General features: G+C 47.6%; 1 protein-coding gene across 1 annotated transcript; it reads left to right on the plus strand.

Moving 5' to 3' along the window:
- The first annotated feature begins 5,977 nt into the window (after positions 1-5,977).
- On the plus strand, positions 5,978-8,913 carry LOC128574659 (PRAME family member 12-like). Its single transcript, XM_053575528.1, has 3 exons — positions 5,978-6,267; positions 6,665-7,246; positions 8,361-8,913. Exons 1-3 carry the CDS (start codon positions 5,978-5,980, stop codon positions 8,911-8,913), a joined length of 1,425 nt encoding a protein of 474 aa, XP_053431503.1.
- The last annotated feature ends 3,618 nt before the right edge of the window (positions 8,914-12,531 follow it).

The raw sequence follows: 12,531 nt of genomic DNA on the forward strand, positions 1-12,531 counted from the left end.
CACTGGCCCACAGCAGCCAGCTAGCACTTGCTGATTCTTCAAGGTCACTTGTGTGTCTTGGCTATCTGTCTATCTTCTTCTGAAAAGTTTCTGTTCATGTCGATACCCACCTTTTGTTTTTTTGAGACAGTCTCAAGCTGTTGCCCTGGGTAGAGTCCAGTGGCATCACAGCTCACAGCAAACTCAGAGTCTCAGGTTTAAGCAATTCTCTTGCCTCAGCCTCCCAAGTAGCTGGGATTATAGGCTCCTGCCACAACGCCTGGCTACTTTTTTGGTGCAGTTGTCGTTGTTGTTTGGCGGGCCCAGGCTGGATTCGAACTCCCCAGCTCCGGTGTATGTGGCTGGTGCCGTAGCTGCTGAGTTACAGGTGCCGAGCATATCACAGCTTTTTTTCAATTTTGACTTTTTAATTTTTTTAGGGCAGTTTTAGATTCACAGGAAAATTGGACAGAAAGTCGGGATTTTTTGTCTTGCCACTGTCCCCAAACGATCAACGTTTGGACTGTGAGAAAGGATGCTGCCTTTCTTACAACCAAGGAGCCTACGCAGACCCATGGTTATCACCTACCGTCTCTAGTTTACCTGAGGGCGACTGCTGGTGATGTACATGCTATGGGTTTTGACAAGTGATGGTGGCATGTGTCCACCATCGTACCCCTGAACAGGGGAGTCTCAGTGCCCTCACAATCCGCTGTGCTCTGCCGGTTCACCCTACTGTACCCCAGCTCCTGGCACCCACTGGGCTTTCTACTGCCTTCACAGCGTCTCCCTCTGCAGACTATCTTCCAGCACACAGCCTTTCCGATTGCCTTCTTTCACTGCACACTGACCCAAATTTAAGGTTCCTCTTTGTCTTTTCACAACTTGAGAATTTGACATTCACAGTTTCTTTTTCTCTTTTCCTTTTTTTTTTGAGACAGAGTGTCAATCAGTTGCCTTGGGGTTGAGTGCCCTAGCATCATAGCTCACAGCCACCTCAACCTCTTGGGTTCAAGCAATCCTCTTTATTTTATTTTAATTTCATTTTATTTTATTTTAGAGACAGAGTCTCACTTTGTTGCCCTTGGTGGAGTGCCATGGTGTCATAGCTAACAGCAACCTCCAGCCCTTGGGCTTAGGCGATTCCCTTGCTCAGCCTCTCCTGAGTAGGTGAGACTACAAGGCCCCCTCCACAACGCCCAGCTATTTTTGCAGTTTGGCTGGAGCCGAGTTCAAACCCGTCACTCTCAGTATGTGAGGCCGGCACCCTACTCACTGACCCACAGGCGCCACCGAACTCAGACTGGTCTTGAATTCCTGAGCTCAGGCAATCTGACTGCCTCGGCCTCCCAGAGTGCTCGCATTACAGGCATGAGCCACTGTGCTCAGCCCTGTTTATTTTTCCATTCACCTACTGAAGGACATTTTGCCAGCATCCCAGTCTGGGCAATTATGAGTAGAGCTGCTAAAAACATGTGAACGTAGGCTATCTCATTTGCTTTTTTCTTCTTTTTTCTTTTTACTCATTTGTTTTATTTGTTTTCTTTTTTACTCATTTTGTTTTACTTATTTGTTTCATTTTTTTTTCTTATTGTTGGGGATTCATTGAGGGTACAGGAAACCAGGTTACACTGATTGCATTTGTTCGGTAAAGTCCCTCTTACAATCATGTCTTACTGATTCATTTGTTTTTTTTTTTGTTTGTTTTTGTTACTCAATTATTTCTGTAATAGTCTCACCTGCTAGATAGACATTGTCTCTTTTTCTTTCTTTATGTTTTAAATTTGTTCATCATTTATTCATTTATTTTTTGAGACAGGGTCTAACTTTGTCACCCTTGGTAGAGTGCCAAGCGTCATACACAGCTCACAGCAATCTCAAACTCTTGGACTCACTTAAGTGATCCTCTGGCCTCAGCCTCCCAAGTGGCTGGGAGTATAGGTGTCCGTCAGAACTCAGAGCTATTTTCTAGAGACGGGGTCTTGCTCTTGCTCAGGATGGTCCCGAACTCATGAGCTCTGGCGATCCATCCCCCTCGGCCTCCCAGAGTGCTAGGGTTACAGGCATGAGCCACTGCGCCCAGCCTTTATTTTTCCTTGTTTTGCTTTTCTTTTCGAGACAGGGTCTTGCTCTGTTGCCTGAGCTAGAGTGCCCTGGTGTGATGATAGCTCACTATAGACTCAAACTTTTGACCTCACAATCTTCCCACCTGGGCCACCTAAACTTCTAAGGTTACAGGCATGAGCCCCTTCATCCAGTTGGACATGGCCTCTTACAGGTCAGGGACTGTGTCTCTGTCATCCTGTGGTTGCACAGCTGAGCATGGAGCCCGGCCTATGGCATGAAATGCTTGTTGACAGCAGGGTGCATGGAAATCTTCATCATCTGTTTATAGCTACTAAAATGCAAACTGGGGTCGTTGACATTCCTGACTATCGATAATATAAAGCACTTAGACAGGGAAGGAATAGCCGTGCTGATGTGCAGTCACGGCATGTTACCATGGCAGACCAGCAGTCGTGAGAGTCACCGTGGAGAAAACACTTCTGCTTTTCCTGTTTCCCCCAGTCGTACCTGACTGCATTGGCGGTATAAGACCCTGGAGCAGGACACAGAGAGCAAACATGCCCTGATGGCTCTCTTCCTTCCAGGCCCTTCCTTGGAGATGGTTCAGTTCAGGGAGCCAATTCCAGACTTTGGTCTGAATTTCTATACATTTCGATGTTCACATAAAGACATCTGACATTATCTTCCTTTATAAAAATAGTGTCTGAGGCCTGGGGCGGTGGCTCAGGCTTGTAATCCTAGCACCCTGGGAGGCCGAGGTGGGTAGATTGCCCTGACCTCACAAGGTTCAAGAGCATTGTGGCAGGTGCCCGCAGTCCCTGCTACTGGGGAGGCTGGGTGCCCTGGTGTGATCATGGGCAGAGGAGGGGAAGAGAATTGCTTGAGCCCAAGAGTTTGAGGTTGCTATCAGCTATGCTGCCACAGCACACCACTGAGAGTGACAAAGGGATACTCTCTCCCTAAATAAATAAATAATGAATAAATAAGTAAAAATGAACAATAAAATCTTCACTATGTTGCACTCAGGACTGTGAGGGCCACATATTATGCAACTCATCAGTATCTGTGAAACACGGGAAGGAAGCAATTCTTGACTTCAGCCTACTCCTAGGTCCCTCGGTTTTTTGATGGGATTTCTGAATCAATTAATCTTGGGCCAGCTAAAATTCAATCAGAATTACCTGGGTGGAGCCTCAGAAATCTAATCAGATGCCCAGTTCTGATTGGAAGCTGGGAGTTCAAAACGGGAGGTGTGATGAGAAAGGTCTCAGTGTGAGTTCCTGGTGAGCCACAGGATAGTCCTGAAGCCCTGCAGCCTGGAGTTACTGCTGGTTTCTGCCTGAGTTCCCAGCGCCCTGCAACCTGAGTCCACACCTGGTAAGTCACGGATTCCATAGGCACAGTCCCATCTGATCTACAGTCACCCGTCTGAGACCATGACACGCAGCCTTTGATGGCACAGGGAATTACTTTGTGTGTTTTTCTTTTTCTTTCTTTCTTTCTTTTTTTTTTTTGAGACAGACCCTCAGCTGTCACCCTGGGTAGAGTGCCGTGGCATCACATCTCACAGCAACCTCCAACTCCTGGGCTCAAGAGATTCTCCTGCCTCCACCTCCCAAGTAGCTGGGATTACAGGCACCCGCCACAATGCTCGGCTATTTTTTCTTGGTTGCAGCCATTATTGTTGTTTGGCAGGCCCAGGCTGGATTCGAACCCGCCAGCTCAGGTGTATGTGGCTGGCGCCTTAGCCGCATGAGCCATAGGTGCTGAGCCCCCTGTGTGTTTTTCAAATGAACTCTTTGGATTTAGACTTTTCCTCTAAATGTGGTTCTGTCTGCATTCCTCAAGTACCTCTTTGTGCTTTCATTCTCGTTTTTTGTTTATTTTTTAGACTGGGTCTCACTTTGATGTCCTTAGCAAAGTGCTGTGGCATGAGAACTCACAGTAACCTCAAACTCTTGGGCCCGAGTGATCCTTCTGCCTCAGCCTCCCAACTAGCTGAGACCACCGGTGCCCACCATGACGTCTGGCTATTTTTTAGAGACAAGTCTCACTCTTGCCCAGGCTGGTCTCAAACTCATGACCTCAGATAACCTGCTCCTCTCGGCCTCTCCTGGGGCGGGGATTACAGGCGGGAGCCACCTCGCTCGTCCTGTTTGTGCTGTCACTTACGTCACTTCAGACATGCTCCACCATACAGAATTTGGTTCAATCTAATTGATTCCAATTTCATTATTTCTTGGTTTTTTCGTGTTTAGTTTGTGTGCTCTTATCATTCATAGACTTTGCGGTATTTTGATTTCACAAGTTTAGTTAGGCTTTCTTTATTACTAACAGCTTAAAAATATTCTGTATCATATTAAATATAATATTTCCTTATTCTCTCTTTATTTGTATTTATTTATTTATTTTTTGAGACAGAGTCTCACTATGTCACCCTCAGTAGAGTGCCATGGCATCACAGCTCACAGCAACCTCAAACTCTAGGGCTCAAGACAGCCTCTGGTTTCGGCCTCCCAAGTAGTAGCTGGGACTACAGGCCACAACGCCCGGCAATTTTTTGTTGCAATTGTCATTGTGGTTTAGCAGCCTGGCTGGGTTCCAACCCCAGAGCCTAGGTGCATGTAGCTGGCACCCTACTCACTGAGCTACAGGCACCAAGCCCCTCTTTATTTTTTTGAGAGAAACTCACTCTGTCCCCCTGGGTACGAGTGCCATGACGTCATTATAGCTCACAGCAACCTCACAGCTGAAGAGATCCTCTGGCCTCAGCCTCTCGAGAAGCTGGAACTAAAGGTCCCCACCATAACTCCCAGCTCGTTTTTCTCCTTTTTTTTTTTTTTTTGTAGAGACAGAGTCTCACTTTATGGCCCTCGGTAGAGTGCCATGGCATCACACAGCTCAAAGCAACGTCCAACTCCTGGGCTTAAGTGATTCTCTTGCCTCAGCCTCCCAGGTAGCTGGGACTACAGGCACCCGCAACAACGCCCGGCTATTTTTTGGTTGCAATTCAGCCGGGGCTGGTTTTGAACCCGCCACCCTCGGTATATGGGGCCGGCACCTTACCAACTGAGCCACAGGCGCCGCCCTCAGCTCGTTTTTCTATTTTGAGTAGAAAAATGGGGTCTCCTGGGTGGCGCCTGTGGCTCAAGGAGTAGGGTGCTGGCCCCATATGCCAGAGGTAGCGAGTTCAAACTCGGACCTAGCCAAAACCTGCAACCAAAAAGAAAAAAAAAATAGGGTCTCCCTCTTGCTTGGGCTGGTCTTGAACTCCTGAACTCAAGCAATCCAGCTACCACGCCCCATCTGAAGTGGTTAATTTTAAATATGTGTAATAGAGATGTGCATTGGAATCTCCACCTCAGAGATTGTCTTCTACTCCTAACTTGCACATGCTCCATGATATTCTAACGTGGCTTTTATAATTACCCATTGAAATTTAAAATATGAACCAGTGGCCTCCTTTTTAGGGAAGTCCCCTGAATGTTTCCAAGCAAATTCTGTGTAGAAACTGAGGGTGTAGACCTGTAAGGCTCATGACATTACATGGCCCTTGTCCCAGGCCCTTCAGTGACAACTCACACAACTTCCCCCAGAAGGGCGGGGGGAGGGGGGCAGCTCTCAGGCTCCTCCCCACCCACCTCCTGGTAGGACCAGAACTCAGTGGAACTCTGGACGGAAGTTAACAGGGTAGTGGTCACTGTGTCCCCTCCTCAGTGGGTGGGGGACACTGGTCAGGTTGCCAGCAGGAGGAGAGGTACGGCTCTGCGGCAACCAAATGCAGAGTGAGATTGGCCTAAACTGAGGACCCTTCAGCTCTGCCAGGCCAGTGACTTTGACCATGAGAAGATGGGGTGGTCAGGACTGGCCTGAGGAGGATGCTTTTTCCCTAGACGTGTCCTCAGGATGTTTTCCTTGCAGATTCACCAAGATGAGCCTCAAGGGTGCACCGAGACTCCTGGACCTGGCTGTGCAGAGCCTGGTGAGAAATGAAGCCTTGGCCATCTCTGCTCTGGAGGAGCTTCCCAGGGAGCTCTTCCCACCGCTCTTCATGGAGGCCTTCACCAGGAGACGCAGCAGAGTCCTGACGGCGATGGTGCAGGCCTGGCCCTTCACCTGCCTCCCTCTGGGGTCCCTGATGAAGTCATATGACCTGAAGTCATTGAGAGCTGTGCTGGACGGGCTGGATGCGCTGCTTCTCCCCCAGAAGTTTCGGCCCAGGTGAGGGGTCCCAGGGAGCTTGGGAGGGAGTGACATGGGGGACAGAGAGCAAGGACAGGAAGAGAATGGGGACTCAAGGGTAGAACAGAGGCCTCTGGAGGTGCCAGTGAGGCAGCTCAGACAACTGACCATTGCTGAGCCCCCTGGGAAAGGGCTCCCAGGATGGAAAGATGCTCCCCATGCTGGGACCACTGAGAGGATGTGAACCTGCCTCCTGCCAATGGCACCTAAGGACACTGGGAGTGAGGACAGGTGGGGTCCAAGGGCAAGAGAGGATGAGGAAAGGCAGACAAAGGAGAAGTCGGGGCGGGGGAGTGATGACTCGAGCGTGGAATAAAAGGTCAAGTTACAGGTGGGTCCTTCCCTAAATTCTGAGACTCCCCCGTTTCACCCACAGGAGGTGGATCCTGCAAGTGCTGGATTTGCGGGATGTGGATGAGAACTTCTGGACCGCGTGGTCTGAAGCGGTGGCCGATACTTGCTCACTAAACGCCCTGAGTAAGAGGAAAACAGGGAAGGACTGTCCGGGTTTGGGAAGGGAAAAGCCCTTAAAGGTGATTATAGATCTCTGTCTCGACATTACGACACTGGATGAATCCCTGATCTACGTCTCAGTGTGGGCCAGACAGAGGAAAGATTTTGTTCACCTGTGCTGTAGGAAGCTGAACATTCTTGCAAGGACCTTAAAAATAATCAGAAATGTCCTACACATGGTGGAGCTGGAGTGTATCCAGGAGGTAGAGGTGAATTGCCATTGGAAGCTGCCCACCCTGGGACGCTTTGCGTCTTACCTGGGCCATATGACTCACCTTCAGACACTCCTTGTCTCCCACGTCAGTGCACCTGCCTACCTTTCCCTGGAGATGAAGAAGAAATATCTGTCCCAGTTTGCCACTTCATTCCTGAAGCTGGACTGTCTCCAGGCGCTTCACATGCACTCTGATTCCTTCCTTGAAGGCCACCTAGACCAGGTGCTCAGGTGAGGAAAGGTGGGGAGTTTTCTCCACAGACCAGAGCAAAGCTTCTCTCTGTCACAGTGAACACTAGAGGACAGCTACTGTGTGCCAGCCTCTGGCCACATAGCAGAGTGGGGGACACTAGAATGTCAACCGACACTTGTGTTCACTGTTCTGTCCTAAAGGGGGTGTCACATAACTAGCCCAGGAAAGCTGCCATGGAGAGGGACACCTTGCTAGGGAACCAGCTATTGGGGTTCTCAGATCTAGCGAGGGTACATTAGTGAATTTGTCCTGAAAAAGTGTGTCAAAGGTAAGGTGATGGGAAATAGGCAAGTGAGGGAGGCACTGAAGAAGGAACAGCACATCAAACCTTCACTTTTGAAAATACGGACGAACCTCTGTAAGTTGACCACCCAAGAGACTGTAACAAACTGGTCAACACATGGAGGTGTCAACATAGGGAACTAGGCCCGCTGTGCTAATAGGTATGTGTGGTGGGCATCTGGTTTATGACAATTAGGGCAACTTAGGGAGGTTTCAGGTAGGGAGGTGGTCAGCTATGGAGGTTCTACTGCATGGGCTCTGTCCTCACTGTCTTAGTGAACACTACTGAGCCTATCTCTAACTCTGTCTATGTAATAGGTTGTTTGGGGGCTCCAAGTAAATCAATTCTTGTATGGACAATGCCAGAATCTTCACTAGAGGGTGAGGGAGCAGGACTGAAGAACTATTAAGAGTGAGAGGTGGGTGCTGAGGACACAGACATGCTGGTGACCCTGCAGGTGCAACCCCAGCTGATGCTGCTGGATCCTCCCTGGCTGTGTCCTTTATGTGGGTCTCCCACTGGGCTCGTGTGGCCCAGAAATGTGGGGTTCTGCCAACAAGTGGGAAAGGAAGTCTTAGAGATTCTATGGACTTGAGTGAGTTGCATGAGTGATGGAGAACTCAGCCTAAAATGGGACTGACCAGAATGACCATAGCCTTGAAAAGACAACATCTTGGATACTGGCCGTCATTAGATGATCAACAGAATGACTTTGGGCTTGGGCAAAATTCACACCTTGAAGTCCTTCCCTACTGCCCTCCACTCACTGCTACCATTTTTCAGAACTAACTTCTTACTCTGTGTTCCAGGTGCCTCAAGACTCCATTGGAGACTTTTTCAATAAACTACTGCCCGCTTGTAGAATTGGACGTGAGCCATCTATCTTGGTGCCAGATGCTCAGTCAACTGAAGCACCTGGTCTTGACTACTGTGAGACTGACTGATTTCAGCCCTGAGCCCCTTCAACTTCTGCTGGAGAGAGTCACTGCCACTCTGCAGACCCTACACCTGGATGATTGTGGGATCTCAGATGCCCAACTCAGAGTCATCCTGCCCAGCCTGAGCCGCTGCTCCCAGCTCACGACCTTCAGCTTCTGTGGGAACCAGATCTTCATGCCAGCCCTGGAGGACCTGGTACGCCACACCGTTGCACTGAGCAAGTTTAGCACGGGGCAGTACCCTATGCCTCTGGAGAGCTATGATGCTTCAGGAACTTTCTACCAGGAAATACTTGCCCAATTTGTGGTGAAGCTGAGGCGGGCACTGAGAGATTTGAAGTCAAAGAGGATCTTCTTTGGCATAGTTCCCTGCTCTGAGTGTGGCAATGGAGTCTTCTATGACCTGGACATGGTTCGGTACTGACATTGAATGACCGTCTAGTTTGGGCAGATGCACCGCACTCTCCTGTGCACTTGGAAGCTAAAAACCTGAGAGTTCAATGCATCCTAAAGAGAGCACTGAACCCATCATTGAGACACCTGCCCAGTGGAAATGGGAAAGGGACGGTGATGCAACAGGGGGAAGGACCTGGGGAAAAGGCTGACTTCAGCAGCCATTGGGACCTGTGGGGACCTGTGTCCTAGAGAGTCAGAAATTTGAATCAGAATTTCTAGAACAGGATTCAGGCTTGAGAGGTATATGAGGGAGTCGGCTCTGCATGGATGGATGTAAAGAAATAGGGCAGGGCAGGAAGGCTCACACCTGTAATCCTAGCACTTTGAGCAGCAGAGTCAGGAGGATCACACAAAGTCAGGAGTTGAGGGTGCAGTGAGCTAGGATTACAGCACTTTAGTCCAGGTAAGGTAACACAGTGAGACCTTGCCTCCAAAAAAAAAGAAAGGAAGAAAGAAAGAAATTCCCAGCATTCTGGGAGGCTGAGGTGGGTGTGGTGCCTGAGCTCAGGAGTTGGCAGAGCTTGAACAACAATGAGACCCCATCTCTAAAAATAAATGGGTGTTATGGCAGGCACCAGTATAGTCCCAGCTACTTGGGAGGTGGAGGCAGGAGGGATCACTTGAGCCCAGGAGTTTGAGGTTGCTGTGGTCTATCATGCCACAGCATTCTACTGAGGGTGACAAAGTGAGACTCTATCTTAAAAGTAAATAAATAAAATAAATGCAAATAACAAACAGGGAACCTCAGTGTAAACCACCATCTAGTTCCTCATGTTCAATTAACTTTGCTTTTTGATTTAAACCTCAGGAATCAGGCAGGGCTTGGTGGCTCATACCTATAATCCTAGCACTCTGGGAGGCAAAGGTGGGTAAACTGGCTGAGCTCAGGAGTTTGAGACTAGTCTGAGCAAGAGGGAGACCCCGTCTCTGTAAAAAATAGAAAAACTAGCTAGGCAGTGTGGCAGGTGCCTGTAGTCTCAGCTTCTGGGGTGGCTGAGGCAAGAAGATCCCTCCAGCCCAATAGTTTGAGGTTCCTGTGAGCTATGACACCAGGGTACTCCACCCAAGGTGACAGAGTGAGACGCTGTCTGAAAAAATTATAAGTAAAATAAAATAAACCTGAGGAATCTTCCATTTCTGATAGTGAAGAAGAGGCACTGAGCTGTCTGTCATTAGTGAGGTTCAAGGCCAGGAACTCAGGACATCAAGTGGAAATTTGATCATTTGGATCCATTCCTTTTCCTTCTTTTCTTCTCCAGGCATGTGTCATCTCCTTGCTTTGTTGTGGCTGTTTAGTGAATTAATCCAACTCCCAAGGCAACTTAGTTTCATTGTACATAACAGGGGTAATACAAAAAGATAACATATTCCAATCACATTTCAATTTTATCTGTCTTTTTAAACTGACCAATTTATTACCTAACATGACAACAGCTTGTTCTAAATCTGATAATTCATTATATATTTCAGTATCAATCTGTTTTTGGGCAGTCCATAATTGTTCAGAGTTCTTTATGCCAATCAGCCACAATGTTTTGAGTCTTCATATTTTCAGTTAATGCAACACCAGCAGTAGAATCTGCAGCAGTAACAACGATAATCCCCAAGATGGCAGCAATGAGCAGACCGATGAAACGTCCGCTTCTTTTCAGGATCTTGTCAGCTACAGTGCAGAATGGACAATGCTGGGGACTCCTGCCAAGGTCTGTTTAAGTTAATCGGCAGCCAAACTCCGGTGCAAGCTCTCAGCAAATACAATTGTTCTTTAGATGGATTAAAACTCAAAGAATTATTGGGGGTTTTTTGTTTTTTGTTTAGTTTGACAATTTTTATTTATAGCCTTTGTGTGGATGCCTGTAGTTGGAGGTCATCCATCTTCCCTGCTGTATAGTATTCTACCTCACAATGGACTCTTCACAGGCCTCTTCAGATCCTCTCAGGGTGAGCTCCCCTGACTTCTGCTATAGTGTTCAAGTCCATGTGGGCTCACATCAAGCTCTCTGGCTGGTGCTTCTCTGTGTGGCTGAGGCATCAGACACTGAGAGACCTTGTAGGTACTCAACTTATGTAATCCATGGGCCAAGTTCTGTTCTAAAGGCTGGGGATACAGAGATGAACAAAATAGATATCTCTTCACTTGATTGTGGGCTTTGTTAGGAGGTGCCAGATCTGATTCTTTTCGTATTTCACTTCTGAGCATCTATTTCTTCCTCTTGGCACACGTAAGGACCTTTAAAAAGACGTCCAACTTCTGTTTCAGGGCTCATTGCCTAGTAAAGGATTCCACAGAGGTGGGCAGAATGAATGAGTAAAAGGCAACGTCTTCTGGTCAGCTGCAGTCTGAAAAGGCTCTAGTCTGGCTGTATTTCCTGTACCTGTGTGTCTCTTGTGTGTGTTTGGGTCCATATCTTTGAATCCTGGGAGTTTAATTATACAGTCCTTATAGGTATGGAGCTGAGCTAATTTCCTTCTGGGTCCCCTCAATGCCACCTCCTGGTCCCAATGGATAGTCCACAGTTGGCGGTCTTCAGAGGTCAACTCTCATCCCCTTCCCTACGAAAAAAGCATGCAGTATAAAAAGCAAATACACACACACACACACACACACACACACATACAGAATGCTTGAATTTGGTTCAGCCATGCAGGTAATGGGGTGGGGTGGATAAAAAGTGGAAGCGGGGTGGCCCTGAGCAATGAGGGCAGCAACAGAGGTGGGCAGTCCTTTGGTGGGGGTTTCAGGCCCCAGGGGCTTTCATGTCAGCATGTTGGGCTTGCATTCCCACAACTCCTGCTGAGGCCAACCATACAAATCTGCACCTCCATCCCTGCTCCCTCCCCTTCTCTCCCTCCCTGCCCCGCCATCTCCGGGATGTGCCCTAAAGAATTGTTCATACAAGTGAACAATTGGCAAGTAGAACAAAATAATTCTCCTGTTACTTTATTCCAAGTAACATTTCCCTTTAGCCATACAAAAACAAGTTGTAAACAGGCTTGAATGTACTTGGTGTCATTTACCACAAACTTTATTTCATATTCTTGGAGGTTGTTATGGAAAAATAATCCTCCAGTCCAAGCCTTGAGAGGTTGTAAAGCTACAGCAATTTTCCATAAATGCATTTGTTTAGGATATGCTGCAATTTCAGGTATCGGATGGGGGGACCCTCGGTTCATCCATGAAATATACTCAGAACCTGAAGCTAATGCTTTGCTCACATTATATAAAATTTTTAAAGACAAACCTGATTCTAAGTCTGATCTTAAGTAAGTCAGAGGTCCCCAATCCATGACTTCTCCATGTGTAGTATTAATAAGCATATGTGCAAAATCTCCTTCACATTTGGTCCAATGTACCCATTCATGTATTTCTGAAAACATATACATTTTACAAGGTGGTAATTCAGGATTGGAAGAAATCTTATCAATACGGACCTTGTCTAATGAGTAAGCACTTAACATAAACATTTCAGATATTTGTGCTTTGTTTTCAGGCTTATGTTTATACAAATTAATCCACATTTGAGCAGATATGTTAAGACAATGGGAGTGGTCTCCAAAACATATGGGAGGACAAATCACCCCAGTA

Source organism: Nycticebus coucang, chromosome 22, assembly GCF_027406575.1.
Source record: "Nycticebus coucang isolate mNycCou1 chromosome 22, mNycCou1.pri, whole genome shotgun sequence".
NCBI classification, from domain to species: domain Eukaryota; kingdom Metazoa; phylum Chordata; class Mammalia; order Primates; family Lorisidae; genus Nycticebus; species Nycticebus coucang.